This window comes from Onychomys torridus, chromosome 15 (assembly GCF_903995425.1).
Source record: "Onychomys torridus chromosome 15, mOncTor1.1, whole genome shotgun sequence".
NCBI lineage: Eukaryota > Metazoa > Chordata > Mammalia > Rodentia > Cricetidae > Onychomys > Onychomys torridus.
The window spans coordinates 50,233,676-50,249,337 of record NC_050457.1 but is presented as its reverse complement, the minus strand read 5'-3'; the positions used below and the strand labels follow the sequence as shown (position 1 = coordinate 50,249,337).

General features: G+C 43.6%; 1 protein-coding gene across 1 annotated transcript; it reads right to left on the bottom strand.

Annotated features, from left to right (window-relative positions):
- Nucleotides 1-2,455: 2,455 nt before the first annotated feature.
- Nucleotides 2,456-15,390, bottom strand: Amacr (alpha-methylacyl-CoA racemase). The gene is made up of 5 exons (XM_036206702.1): nucleotides 15,080-15,390; nucleotides 14,036-14,179; nucleotides 12,574-12,734; nucleotides 8,173-8,359; nucleotides 2,456-3,157 (listed from the first exon to the last, which is right to left on the bottom strand). The coding sequence occupies exons 1-5, from the start codon at nucleotides 15,324-15,326 to the stop codon at nucleotides 2,748-2,750; spliced, it is 1,149 nt and encodes a 382-aa protein (XP_036062595.1). The 5' UTR covers nucleotides 15,327-15,390; the 3' UTR covers nucleotides 2,456-2,747.
- Nucleotides 15,391-15,662: the final 272 nt, after the last annotated feature.

The following is a 15,662-nucleotide window of genomic DNA, read 5'->3' as shown; positions in this document are numbered from 1 at the left end:
ACAGAAATCAGCATCTACATTAGCTCATCTGATTAGCCATAGATTTTAACCAATTTGCATTTATTTTTCTCTTACCATTCCACTGAACACATACTTTTCCTGAGAACATATTGTAATAGTAACCATGATTTTAAAAGTCTTGCTTGGTTCATCTCTTAGAACGGTGCCCCTTGTAATGGTTTAAGTGTCTTTTTATGTATGTGGGTGTTTTTTCTGCATGTGTGTCTATGTACCACATGCATGCCTGGTGATGATGGAAGCCAGAAGAGGGTGGTGGATCCACATGACCTGGAAATACTGTTTTGAGCTGCCGTGTGAGTGCCAGCTCCTCTGGAAGAGCAGCCAGTGCTCTTTACCTCTGAGCCATCTCTCCAGCCTAGTGATTGTTAATCTTGTTGCCAACAGAACTGGATTTAGAAGTCCCCAGGAAATTAGCGAAGCACATCTCTGGGTGTGTTGATGAGGGCATTTCCATATGGGCTTAGATCATGAGGACTCTCACCTTATGGTTTAACGCACTGACAGATTTATAACATGGATAACCTCTTGGGAGGCAGTGGAGCTGTGGGAATGGAGCCTGATTGGAGATGTTGGGTTGCTGATATGGGGGTGCCTCCTTGGTGGGGCTATTTCATGCCTTGGCTCCCTCCCTACTGTTGCTCCATTTGCATCCTGCTTACCACAATCCTTGCCTTGATGGCCTGAAACTTCTGAAACTTAGCAAAAGTAAACCATCCCCAATATCATCTGTCTCAGGTACTGCGGTCACAACAGTAAGCAAAAGCAACAGAAACTAAGCGAGGTGGAGGCTCTGAATTGTGAGTTATGTGCAACCACATGGATGCTTTATAGAAATGCAAATGTGTGGGAATCACCCTTGCCCACTGCATCAACTTTCTGGGGGCAGGGCCCAGGTTCTGTGTTGGCAGACTCCATAAATGGTGTTTTTGAACTAGATATAAATATTACAGCAGTACCCCAGGAGCTCGTGGCTTAGTAAAGAATTTGTAAATCATAATAAAAAGTAATTCCTATCCTTGGACATATAAAGAGTACAAAGGGAATATAGCAAGAGCATAACAGAAAGAATGAACAATTTCTGAGCTTTTACAATATGTCAGGCACTTCCAAAGTATTGAAATAGACACCATATGGGAGAGTGAGATTTAAACACATGACCTTTCTGACATTAAAGCTCATATTCACTGTACAAAATCATCCTAGAGTTGAGAAGGGCAGGAAGTTTAACGAAGAAGGCTGTGTTTGAGTCAACAGGAGTTTGCTAACCAAATGGCAGGAACCAAAGGTGTATTGTTATTCCTGGGAAACAATGCAGCACGTGGAAGGAACGGAAGCAAGAGAAACATGTAGATATTTCAGGTGGTCCATATACGTGGCTGCAGAGCAGGAGCTGAGGATGGGATTGATGATCTAGGTAGTTTTACTGTTATTCTTGTTTATTGTTATTGTTAAGATTATATTTTATCCCATAGGAGAAAAATGCACTATTGCAAAATTTTGCAGGACTAAAAACAAAAACAAACAAACAAAAAACCAATAAGGTAATATACCAGAAATAAAAGCAAAGAGAAACAGCAGTTACCTGCTGGGAGGGAGTTGTGTTGAGGTAGGTATTGGAAAGGGGAGTATGGGGTAGATATGATCAAGACACATTGTATACGCAAATGAAAATCTCAAAAAATACTTTAAAAAAAGAGCATTTCAAAGGAGCTGGGAAGCCATTACATGATCAGGGGTTAGGCTGCTATAGAAGTATGAACCCCAGCACTGGGCAGGGAAAAGCATGACTCTGACCCAAGGCTGACAAAACCATTAGCATCTTTTGAAGATGTAACAGAGATGTCCAAAGATGAGAAGCTCACTTTGTTCATCCCAGCTGTCAGTCATGGGTCTCACTGCCATGCGGCTCAGCATTAGGATGTCTTCTTCTCACTGGTGGCTTGTTCTGTTGCCCATGGAGTACCTCCTGACTTACTTACCTGCTTACTTAAAGCTGCTTATTATTGTGATTTTCGAGAGGCTAAGCAGAAGGACTTCTGGGGACATGATCAGTACAGAGGCAGACATTGGAGGGAAGAGCTTAGCAGACTTTCATTGGATACAGGACAGTTAACTGCCAGATGATGGAGAACAGGCCACCGAGCTACTCACACACAGCCCAGCATCCAGTGCAGTGATTTGAAGCAGGGCTTTATGATGAAAACTTCAAGACCGTTTGCTAACATCTGAGTTCAAAGACAAACAGTGAGTGAAAAGGGTTTGACTTTAAGGGGTATGCCTTTTTGTTAACAGTAGTGCCCAAATATTTAATGCATCAGAAAATGGTATTTAAAGGGCTTTCTAGAAAGCTTTCACAACTTAAAAACAGTGTTCGGTTCCAAGAGGGAGAAAAAAAAAAAAGCTTTATTTATTAAAATTATATTAATTCATTTAAAATATATCATAGCTATATTTATATATACATGTTATCAAGTGAACTGAAAGGCAGAAAACGTGCGACAAGTTCCTATCAGTATGCACACAAAAATATTCCTCAATCAGAGGCTCTGAGAAGCGGTTGTTTCAGAGTGTAATCATTACTCTGTAATCAGTCTTTAGTTGTGTCTTGATTGGAATACTTGGATCACTTCATTACTGTTCATCCCCACTGCCATACACACAATTGTGGGTGTCATTCTCCAGTGTAAAGACAGCATTCAGGTTCACGTGAGCCGGGAACCTGTGAGTCAGAGGTTGGCTTTTGGCTTTTTACTCTCAATGATTCTATCTGAGCACAGCTGACTAATCTCGTCTTGACTGAACCCAAACTCTTTAAGAACCTCTTCAGTGTGCTCTCCTACACAACACTCCCTTTTGACAGAAGGGATAGCTGGGGTTCTGGACAGCTGAGGTGCAGGGCGGGGGCTTGTCTGCTGCTCCTCATTAGTGATAAACGAGGCCCGTTCCCTGTTGTGACTGTGGTGGGGGGCCTCTTCAAATGTCAGCACTGGGGTCACGCATGCATCTGTCCCATCAAAGATCTGGCACCACTCTGCCTTGGTCTTCTTTGCAAACACATCTGCAAATTTCTTCTTCATTTCCGGCCAATCAGCTGTGCTCATCTGTGCGGGGAGTTCATCAGACTTGAGTCCAAGTCCTGAGAGGGAAATGTAATGTCTAAAGTTATTATGCTTTGAGAGGAGCAGCTATAATCAATCAAGAGTCCACTATGTCAACCTAAATCACGGTTTCTCAAATGAGTGGCAAGGAAAAAAAAAATTAACCAGAAGCTAGAGCCAATGGCTGCAAAAGGCAGGGACAGTAGCAGTGATACAACTCAAAACAAGCCTGTCATTGTCAAGAGTATTTCACTGACATTTCAGGAAAGGGAGTCTGTTTTCGGTGATCTAGTTTCCAGAAACTCATTTCTTTCCTGAGTAGGTTTTCAAAAAGAAATTTCCTCAGGATGGCACTATCCATCCAGTTGAATTAAAATAACTCCATGGTTTATATAATATTCCCAAACACTTTAGAAATAAAATTTTAAGTTTTATACCTGACTATCACTGCTGCCAAGAATGGAGCCTCAGGATAAGTGATAAAGCACAGGGCTGAGGCTTTGTAAGTAATATTCTTTTCTCTTTACCTTGACAAATTAAGAGCTCAAAAGTCTTTAAGATAGCCAGGGTCTAGGCAAAGATTTTTGGGCCTCACATTGGTGTGAATATTTGCCAAACAGCTATTACTTTTCATTTTCAGTGTTCAGTAAGTTATATGGAATATTCGACAGCTTATTATTTTAAAAAAGCTATGGGCTAGAGGATTTTTCCAATTGTAGTCTAATGTAAATGATTGGAGCACATTAAGCTATGCTGTTGAGCAGATGTAGCAGATACATCTTCAGTGAGTAGTTGAAAATTCTCATTTAACTGCCCATGAGTTTATCTGACTATACCACTGTCCCAAGTTTAGGAGCATCTGTGCAGCCAAAGGGCCACTTTACAGGGGACTGCTATAAATCTCACTTTTCCTCTCTCATGAAAGAGGATTCTATAATATGAATGGTTAAGAGTACAATGATCAAAAATTTTTAAGGAGAAAACTTTTGGAATTTCAAGAGGATGCTAAACAGTGCAAACACACTTCCAAAGCCTTTGAAGGCTATACAGTATACAGAGGCACCATCTACCCAAAACACATCCACCAGAGGCCTGGACTGCTTATCTGGGAGGCACTGCACAAGGGAGAAGGCATAATAGTCTCACAAAAGGATGGAAGATTTTCTGGATCAAGACATTGATGAATGTGTTTGTCCACTCAGTAGCTGAGCACTAAGCTAACTAGGTAGATTTCAGTGGTTATATATACCAAGGGACACAGATGTAATTGATGAAAATCATTATAAACAAACAAACCTGCAGCTAACTCCATTATCTAATCTGGGGAACAGAATGCCATGTGAATAAGGAGAAATGAACAGTGCCTCACAGACTTCTAAGAAACCATCAAATACATTTACAGATAAATGCATTAGAAGAGTCATAAAAAGACAGGAGAGAAAAGCAGGAAGAAAATTATAAGTATCTTAAAAGTTCCAAAATTTGATGAAAACTCTTAATCCACACGTGTAAGAAACTACTCATCAGAGAAGGAATTCAAACTACATAGCATCACTAAGATTTCAGATGTAAATAAAGCAACACACGTAGCCCATGTAGATGGACTGGGGTGCTTAATATGGCTAACATGGTAATATCCCCCCAGATCAAGGAATACACTCAACAGAACCTCAGTCCACACCTCAGCTATGGGTTGGAGAGATGACTCAGTGGCAAAGTGTTGCCCCAGAAGCAGGAAGGCCTGCTTTCAAATCCCTGGAATTCATACATAAAGTCAGGGGGTAGAGACGTGTGTCTAATCCCAGAGCTCCTACAATGAGCTGAGAGGCAGAGACCAGAGAATCTCTAGAAGCTCATGGGCCAGCCAGCCTGGCAGATGCAGCAGCGAACGATGAGAGACCTTGTCTCAAACACGGTGGAAGGCAAGGACTGGCCCCCAAGGTTGCCCTCTGAACTCCTCACAAGTGCTGTGGCATGTCAATGCTCACACTATCTCACACAAATGCATGCACATACACATATCATACACACAAGCACATTAAAAAAAATCAGATGCCTTGTTTGCTGAAATTGAAAAACTGATCCTAAAATTTACACAGAAATCCAAGGAAATCTCAACAGCCAAGAGACTGCTAAAGAATACATACTTCTCAGTTTCAAACTTACTACAATAATCAAGACACAGTGGCATAAAGACAGCCAATGAAAGGGAATTCAAAGCACAAAATTAGGGCTGAGGCATTGCTCAATGGTAGAGTACTCTGCTCCCATGTGGGGGGACCTGCGTTCAATCCCCAGTACTGTCAACAGTAAAAAAGAAAGAGAAATAAACCCTTACATGTTCAAGAAGGATGCAAATACTATTCCATGCAGGAAAAATCGTCTTTTCAATCAACAAAACTGGAAAAACTGGAGATCCCTAAGCAAAAAAATAGAGTTAAATCCTAACTCACCCTGTACACAGACGTTAATTCAAAATGCATGAAGGCATATGTGAGAACCATCACCAACACAGTCTTCAGAAGAAACCATGGGGGTGAGAGTGAACAACTGGGAGTTTCTTGCACTAATTTCTGTGCAATGTTTATCAGAGGATAAAGGGACAATGTACTAAGATGGCTTTCAGGGAAGATACTAGAGCTCAAGAGAAGCTAGAAGTGTTTAAGAGTCCAGGCTGTAGGCTTTTTCAAGGCAATTGTCTGTGAATGTTGACAAGAAACAAACTAAAATTTACTGAACTATATAAATATATTTTCTGTAGACAATACACACACACACACACACACACACACACACACACACACACACACACACACGACTGTTATATGATGTAAAGCCCACCACGCTGTATCCCTGCTGCTTTCCAGGGCTCTGTGACCAAGACATTTTGCACCAACCACTGCCCCTTTGTCTAGCATTGTTCAGTCTGGAACTCTGAAGCAAGTCCTTAAATATAGTTTCAGTTTCCAGGCAGAGAAGAATCACACATGATTTACACAAATCATCCTGTTCTATAGTTTTATCAACTATATTTGAATTAGTAAGTTAATGCCTATGATCATAAAATGCTTTGGGATGTTTGTAAAAGCAATCATGACAGGTATATAGAAATAATTTGTAGTAGTATTTGTAGTAGCATTTGGAAAGCTACCAAACAATGAAACTCTAAAGTAGGAAGTTAATTGTACTATATCAGTTTTTTACACAACTGAAAAATCTCCAAATAGACATTAATCCCACTTCTTTTTTTTTTGTTTGTGTGTGTGTGTGGGGGGGTTCGAGGCAGGGTTTCTCTGAGTAGGCCTGGCTGTCCTGGATCTTGCTCTGTAGACCAGGCTGGCCTCAAACTCACAGAGATCCACCTGCGTCTGCCTCCCAAGTGCTGGGATTAAAGGCATGCGCCCACCACCGCCGGGCATTAATCCCACTTCTAAAGCACCTGCACCCATAAAATGATTTAAGTCCTTTTCTGTGAAAAACTCACCATGTGGAACTGTGGGGATACAGTAGATGGTAATCGACACCAAGGCCCACAACTGGACGATGTACACACACAGTGTTCTCCTGTCTCTCAGCCCTACATGGGATGCCTTTATCAAATTCCTCCCCCCTAAGCTCATGGGTCTATGCTAAAGATGAGGCAGAAAGACTGTAAGAGCCAGAGGGGATGGATGATTCCAGGGAAAGAGTGCCTTCCAGATACAACAGGGGTGATGCACACGTGAACTCCCAGAGACTGTGACAGCATGTACAAGGCCTGCACAGACTCCAGCCAGACAAAATTCCAGCACTGAGAAGGGGCAGAAAACACAAATCCCACCCTTAATCAAGAAGGTAAATTTGCGATCGATACCTGCTGGGAGAGGGAAAATCAGTTTTCTCCAATGGAGTGACACTGGGTATATCAAGTACACTACAGGGTGGGTCCCGTGTAGGGTAGCTCCCGTGTAGGGCAGGTCCCATGTCCAGGAGGGTAGTTGTCCAACACAAAATAAACTGTGTTGTCTTTCTGGTGTGTGTGCTTCTGTGTGTGTGTGTGTGTGTGTGTGTGTGTGTGTGTGTGTGTGTGTGTGTTGTTTTTGTTAGTTTAGTTTGTTTTTGAAACAAAAAGAACATAAAGTTGGTTGGGAAGGGAGGTGGAGAGAAACAGAGGGCTTGAGAGAGGGACAAGAATACGATCGAAATACAAATGTAGTGTATAAAAATGTTTTAAGAGTAAAATAACTCTTAAGTAATAAAAAAGATTACAAACTAAAGTGGAGAGCAAATGAAGAAGATGCTGAACTCAACCTCTAGGCTCCACATGCATTGACCTACGGAGTCAAGTCTACCCTGGAACTTTTTATGCCTTCACATGAAGATCCCTCTTCTCTACTTCCTGAGTTGCTGGGGGTATAGGCATCTGCCACCATGGCCAGCTTTCTTCAGAGTCTATCTGAAACCACTTAATTTATCTGTAGTCCGAACTTTGAACTGAAACATTTCATATCACAAAATAACTCCAGTCCAGTTGTTTCACAGGGGAAGAGGCAACCCCAAAATTCCCTCTAATTTGTGGTTGCATGCCAGGAAGACAAGAGTTCACAATAAAGGTAAACTTCCAAAGTATCAGGTGACAATGACATTGTCCAGCTGCATCTCACTCACCAAAACCTCTGTGCTCAGGTGACTTTACTCCACCTCAGTACCATAAGAGACGTCCATCAAGGAACAGGAGCCAAGAGAACCACCTAACTCCTTTAGGAAGAATAAGGAAGGTCTGGGGACATGAGGTAGGATAAACATCCATCCATTCATGTCGCCAGCAGACGAGTACCTGCTTTCCCACTAAAGGGATTGTTAATGTTTCTTAAGTCCTGAGTTATCTTACAGAGTAGTAAAATGATCTGTCAACTTAAAAGGCAGTGAAAATGCCCCCACTAAGTTGATGGCTACAGTTACATTAACTAGAAAGTTGGATGTAAATGTAAAAAAAGGCATCATGGAATTCAAAAGGTCTCAAAAAAGAGCTCACAGTAAAAGAGGAACAAGAGACTCGGAGCTGGTTACTTACCTTTGACCAGCAGCTCATAGAACTGGGGCTCTATTGCGCCAACCGCCATGAACTCCCCGTCTGCTGTCTTGTAGGTTGTGTAGAAAGGAGCCCCGCCATCTAACATGTTTTGTCCTCGAGGCTGGCTCCACAGCCACGTGTGCTGAGTCTTCCACAGGAAAGAACTTAAGTATGCTGTTCCTTCCACCTTTGAGGAAGGAAGACACTTTATGGATGCAGGTGCTTAAGTAAGTATAAAGGAAGGATTATTTAGGGCAGTTAATATTTATGTAACTGCCTATTTTAAGAGGCATAACAATTATGTCTAACCATATAATTTCTTTGATATTTCTGCAAACCAAGGTAGAGAGGGTTGACGGGAAAATGCTGTTAGTACACTCAATTGGGGAAAGCTTGTAAGACTTAAAGGAACTATATATGTATTCTTTTCAAATACTGCCAAAGTGTTGATGATTTTTGAAGTTATGTAACAGTGCACAGACACTCACTGAATTATTATCTCTACTTCTGTTTGTGTGTGAGTACACAGAGGTCAGAGGTCAATGTCAGGTATCTTTCTTAACTGCTTCCTGACAGTCTCCTACTGAACCTGGAAATCACCAATCTAGATTGGCTAGCCAGGAAACCCCAGGGATCTCCTGCCTCTGCCTCCCCAGCGCTGGGATCACAGGTAATGCTTTAGTTAGTTTTTTAAAAATGCATTTTTACATGGGTGTGGGGAGTGTGAACTCAGGTCCTCATGCTTGGATACAAGGCACTTTACCAATTGAGCCACATATGTTAAAACTGACTTTGAGTATCTACACATTTGATTTCATTGCACACACACACACACACACCATGCCACATTGTAAAGGGAACTCATAAACCAATATTATTCCAACTTTCCTCCAAGTCTGTGATCTTTAATGATCACTGGTAGGTTATAAAATAAACATGAACATGTGAGTAGCAAACATTCTAGTTTTCAAAGTCCAAACACATCAGTTTGGAAGTACTACCCTCCCACCAGCTCCCTAAGTAATCAATGGGGATTCCAGTGCCTAGGTGTCATTATCACAGGGCTCAAACCTGAAGCCAAAAGGCACCTAATGCAAAAACCTATCCATTCCTGCAGGTTGTTTCTTTGTTGCTGTTGTTTGGGGCTTGGGGGGCAGTTCTGGAGTGAGCCCAGGGCCTTGCACATGCTCAGCAATTACTCTACCGCTAAGCTATGCCCTCGGCTCTCTTTTGGCTTTTAACTTTGGACAAGATCTCACTAACTGCTCAGGCCGATATAGATGTACTCTGGATCTTCATGGCTGCTAGCCCCCTGCCTCAGCTTCCTGAGCAGGTAGGATTATCTGTGCCATCTGGCCCTACTGTCTAAAAGTTTTACAGTTCTAATGATGCCAGTGTCCCCGGAAGAATCTTACCCTGAGGCTACCCACAGAAGGTTCCTCTCTAATAGCACGCATGGGATTCCTCATGTGCTGGCTGTGAAGCAAATGTAAACTATTTTTTCAATATAACCCAATTCTTCCTTTCAGCTTACAGTCTCAGATGCACCTGAATTCATGGCGAAGACATGTGTCATTGCCAAATCCAGTCACACTGTAGCTTAATGATGGGGACTACTTGTGCTCATGTAACTGGCCTAGCCACAGGTGACGCTTTTGTTTGGGGGATCACGTGAGCATTTTTGTATTTGTCTAAAGACCGATAGTGATTCACACACAGATATACATATGCACATAAGTATGTCGCTGCTTTAAGTAAACTTTATGTTTATCTATTAATGCTTTAATCCCGACAAATCAGAGTTCAGTCACATTCATTAGTAAAGTTTTTCCCTCCCCTTTTGCATAAATTTGAGCTTGTTATTAAAATACTCTGAAGGAAAACTATTGTTCTGTACAGATCTTAATTTGGGCTTGCTCGTTCAAAATCCAACAAGTTAGTGCCTGCTCTCTCCTCAGGCTTCACACCTGACAGACAGTTAACGGAGCAAATAATAAGCAAGCTGGGTTACCGGGAGCAGTTCCCAGGGGGAGTTCAGAATACCGATCATCTGACTTTCAGACGCAGGCCAAAGAGTGTGAAAAGCTGTCCGATTCCAGACTGAACCAGTCTTGGCACAAAGTCTTTCTGCTGTGCTTCGTAAATGAGACGCACTTAGTGTCACAGGAGGCCACAGGCAGAGACCCAGTGCAGCAATCCTCATCTCCTGGTGAGGCTCAGCAGTGACTACCTCATCACTCATCTCTCTCACGCTCTTCCCGCCATGATAGCTGCTCAGACAAGGGCCTGTGGCACGGGAAAAGGGAAGCCCACCACTGTCATGCTGTGGGCCCACAGCTGTTAGAACTAGGATTCTATTACACCAGGAGCCATGAACTCCCCGTCTGCTGTCTCGTAGGTTGTATAGAAAGGTGCCCCGCCCTCTAACAGGCTCTGTCCTCTAACAGAGACTGTCCCCACAGACACACGGGCTGAGGAGCTTAAGTATGCTTGGTGTAGGCAACTCACAACACCAAGGTCAGGTGCATTCCCTACAGTGAGCAGATACAACAAAATGGACCTTTTCCATAGTTGCCTTAACCCCACAGGTTTTAGGGGACAGACAGCGCTGTGATAAAAAAACAGGCTCCCTATCACTTGACGCCAGCCAGGACCAAGATTTCTGTTGCTAAACAGCAAAAAGCTGCTGGCCTGTCAGGAAAAGACATCTGCCTCACCTTAGGCAGGGTCTACAAGGGCTTTGACATGGTCGTAAAGTGACCCTCCCACACGGTAGGTCGTAAAGTGGCCCTCCAAATGACAGAGCTAAGAAACTGCCGAGCTAGGAGGAGAGTAGTCAGCGGTCACCCTGGGCTCCGCTGCTGCGTGCTATCTGTTCCCTGTCAAGTCTTCCGCTGGCAGCCAGGAACACGGTCCTCTAGGTCACATGAGCCAGAAATCTGGCTCCAACCTCTGTCCTTTCCTCATCGTGCATTGCCAATCATTAACAACCCCACCCCCACAATCTTACATCCGGTATCCCTTTAATCCAGTCCTGGTCTCATATTAAAGCACTAATTGCTTCAGAGTGTGCCCGTGTTTGCTCAGCAAACCCCAGTTAACTGCTCCCTCTACTTCCAGTTTTGTCTCCCTCAAATCTGTTCTCTCTCTGACCTCCACAGACCTCGTAGCCCTGGGCTGAACTCTTACCGAGGAGCTGTGAGAGCCCAGATAAGTGTCCAGGCATCATGACAATGTACAATCTTCCCCCTTAGATGGAATTTCGTTTCAATAGCTACTGTTTAAATGAACCATGGTCTGAAAATATTAACTAGAAAAGTCCATAAATAAGCTTTTTTTTAGTACATATTTTATGCTGTTCTATTTTTAGTATTTTATAACTGTTCTATTTTTAGTGTTGTGTTAACCTCTTACTGTGTCTAATTTATAAATTCTGTATGCAGGTATATCTGGGGAAAATATAGTAATATAAGGTTTAGAATTATCTTCAGTTTCATGCACCCAATGGGACTCTTGAAACATACCCCAGCAGAAGACAGGAGAAACAGTGCCCTCATCTAGACTGAAGGGAGAAATCATAGAGAAAGGGCCTCACAGGAAGGCGTGAGTGCTCATATACAACAGCGAACACAGAGAAACACGAAACTGAAGCATCTCCTCAGAAATGCAGCAGGAAGTCTGGACAGGAAGACCCATCATCCTTAGCATCTCTAAGGACCGCCTCCACTGGCTGGGGACCACTTCTGAAGCTCAATTTTGAAGGATGGTTACTTGGTAACTCTATTTTAATCACAAAAGATGGGAGGAAGATGTTGAAACACAGCACAGAAATCAGGTGAGTTTTTAAAAGCCAGGAGATAGGCTTAGCAGGTAAGGGGGCCTCCTGCCATGGCTGACACCCTGAGTTCAATGCTCAGAGCCTCATGATGAAGGAGGGTACTGACTCACACGAGCTGTCCTCTGTCCTCCAGATATATTCTTAAAACACTCACACAAAACAGATAAATAAATGAATAACATTTAAAGTGCCGACTCCATACGTGGCTTCAATATGGCATTCTAATGCATACAAAAGGGTGGGGCTACTCGAAAGAAAAAGATCTTTTGTCAGGCATGGTGACTCCCATCTTTAATACCTGCATACAAGAGACAGAGGTAGGTGGATCTCCATGAGTTCCAGGACAGCAAGGGCTATAGAGAGAGACCCTGTCAAAAACAAAACAAAAGAAACAAACAAACAAAAAAAAACACCAGCAAAGAAACAAAACAAAACCTCTTTGGTGACTTGAATTCCAATATTAAACCTTGTTGATTTCTTGTCTTATTCAGAAAGTTTTGAGACCATCATACATCATAGGGCAGCCCTATCACCCCCACCTCCCCCACCCAATTAATACTCACCATGTTCGCATCAATGACCTGACCTTGGCCAGAACGTGTGCGTTCAAAGAGAGCAAGCACAATGCCCAGTGTACACATGAGGCCACCGCCGCCAAAGTCAGCCAGGAGATTCAACGGTGGGTATGGGTTCTCACCACTTCTGCCGATCTTTGACAGAACACCTGCACCATGGACGACACATTGAACGCACCTCTAAATAAACACGTGAGCATCTTGGAAGTTCATTGACCCAAGTGAAAATGGTACACAGTGCTCTTCAAACTATGAACCCACTTAGTGTACTTACAAACAAGCTTTCCCTGAAGATAGGTGTCATTTGCTTTAACTTTTCCTCTCTATTAAATTTTCCTAAAGCCAAGTGGGGTGGCACACACCTGTAACCCCAGCACTCAGTAGACTGAGGCAAGCAGATGTAGATTTCTAGACCTGGGATAGATAGATAGATAGATAGATAGATAGATAGATAGAATATCATCCCAACTGACATTTTTAATATTTTATTAAAGTTTTCACTTACTAAGTTTTAGAGAAAAAATAATTACTGTCAAATTGTTTCCTGGCTTTAAAGCAATGTAATACACTTTCACTTTTATTAAAAAGAGATGTAAGAAAATAATCACACAAAAAAGGAACAGGAATTAAGTTTTGAAAAGATGAGAAAAGCCAGTATTATACTCTCTTCCCCCTCAATCTTTCAATACTGTCTCACAAAAAGTAGGAGCTTTGTTTCCATCAGTAACACACAGTTCTTAGACATCATAGAGTTAGGCCATTCTAAAACACATTCTCACAGGCAGATTCTAACAGAGTGATCGTGAGACCCGAAACTGTGGGCTTAACATTGCTCACAGAAGTCAGAAATGATGGCTCAAAATGATTCTTGGAGAGGGAATATTAGAATCAAACTGAATCAACTTTCCCAATATGTGGAGTGAGCACTCATCTTATTACCTTGCTCCTCATTCCCAGTAGGGACCCTTCTGAAAACTGACTCCCCAACTGTAGAAAATAGGTGTTACCCATTATTACCCATCAAATGAGTTGAAGGGGGGGGGCATGCAGGCACAGCTTAAGAGTGGCAGTTCAAATCAATCTGTTTTTAACAACTATGTTCTCTTTGCCAATTCCAATAAGTATTTATATCTTTACATTTTAAACTTCTTGTTAATCAGGGCTCAGGGCTAGAGGGATGGCTCAGTCATCCAGAGTGTGTACTGCTCTTGCAGAGGACCCAAGTTCACTTCCCAGCACCCACATAGCAGTACTCACAACAAATACTCTAGCTCCAGGTGACCCAGGACCCTCTTCTGGTCTCTAGAGGCATGTGCATTTACATTCATATACCTACACACATACACATAATAAAAAATAGTATTTTTTAAACCCTGGTCAATCAATGTAACTGCACTTCCTGATTTTGAAGCCAATTCAAAGTGTTTTAGAAAAGCATTTTCCAACATACCCGACAAAGCCAAGTAGTTGATGTCATGGCCAGCTGCCTTGGAGAAACTTCCCGACTGGCCAAATCCACTCAGCCTGGCATAGATGAGCTTTGGATTGTCCTTCAGTAGAGTCACTGGGCCAAGCTGGAGCTTCTCCATGACCCCTTTAGAGAAAAGTAAACAACTGTTTTATGGTTATTGTTTTTAAAGAGAGCAAGCGTCGAAGACTAGAATAAGTCCATCTACAGGGCAAACTATGAGTGTATTCTCACACGTAACACTGACAGTATTTGTTGTGATTTGGGTGAAAGTTATCATAATTTAGGAGTCATTTGGAGACACTACTGAACCACCCTCATCTTCAAATGGGGCATTTTAATGTTATGATATAATCCTTAATGTTACCATTACTGTCCTCAGAGACATCTGTGAGGGCTAAAAATTACATGCAAATATGCCTGGTGCCCCATTCCCATCCCATTCATTGTCAAACTTACTGGCTTCCTGGTATCGACCAGGCAGCAATGTCAGTAAGGAGCAAGAGTGGCTAAAATCAGTGACTGACGAAAACACAGGCACAGGGGATGCTCGGGGCTAATACCAGAGGAAACACCATTTTTAAACAAAGACTTGGTTCAGAGTTTGTGACAGTTACAAAAGCCTATGGACAGCCAGGTGGAGGTGTATGTCACCAAGCATGCAAGTCTACAGCTCGAAACTGTCTATAGTGCATGAAAACAGTGTTTTTGCACAGCCCATAGTAAACAAAGTGATCTTGAAGCTAGAGTTTGAGAGGACCATCATTCAGGGACAGGTTAGCAGGGTCAGTGGCTATACATCCAATGTCAAGTTTTCCAATCTATCTCTTGCACGAGAGATTCTCATACGGTTCAAGTCCCCCCTCTCCCCTCCCAGTAATTAATAAAGGCAAATATAGAAGAGTGCTTGGGGGAGTGGGGTGGGGGTGGTGGAAATCAAGCAAATTAAAAGCCTAAGGGGTCAGAGAAGCTTAGAGTCACGAGCCAGGAGCGAGCGGCGCTCGAACCCGCTGCGCGGCGGCTCACCGCGGCGGAAGGGCTCCAGCAGCACGTCCGCGCGTGCGCACATGCGCCGCAGCACCGCGGCTCCCTGCGGCCGCTTCAGGTCCAGCAGCAGCGAGCGCTTGCCCCGGGCCAGGAAGCTCACGTCGCCCACGGAGCCCAGCCGGTCGACGCGCACCACCTGAGCTCCGAAGTCCGCCAGGACCATCCCGCAGAACGGCCCCGGGGCCAGGCCCGCCAGCTCCACCACCCTGACGCCGCGCAACACCATGGCCGGTCCCGGGGCGAAAGCCGAGCAGCCAGGCGCCCTGTCCGCCCTGCACGACCCTTCTGACTTCGCATCCCTCCCCACCCCCGCCTCCCTCACGCGCCTGCGCGGGGCTGCCAAGGAGGCTGCGCGCGTGCGCACTTCCCGCCCACCCGCTGTCATCCCGGGCTAAAGTCTATTTGGCCGCTCTACTTCCTTCGGACACTCAAGTTCATGTTGAAGTCCTTGCCCTTGAGAACCCCGGCGTGTGAGGGGAGGGTCCCTCTCCCCTCTCCGGAAGCTCTCATGCTACCCGAACCCCTGCTCCCCTCCATCAGTAAGTGACTAAAGGTACTTAAG

What these genes read in the sequence shown, in the direction of transcription:
- Amacr (XM_036206702.1), bottom strand. Translation starts at nt 15,326, where the DNA reads ATGGTGTTGCGCGGCGTCAGGGTGGTGGAGCTGGCGGGCCTGGCCCCG. An exon ending in CAACTACTTGGCTTTGTCGG is followed by an intron (nt 12,735 to 14,035) that starts GTATGTTGGAAA and finishes TCCATGGTGCAG; the next exon opens with GTGTTCTGTCAAAGATCGGC. An exon ending in AGGTCATTGATGCGAACATG is followed by an intron (nt 8,360 to 12,573) that starts GTGAGTATTAAT and finishes CCTTCCTCAAAG; the next exon opens with GTGGAAGGAACAGCATACTT.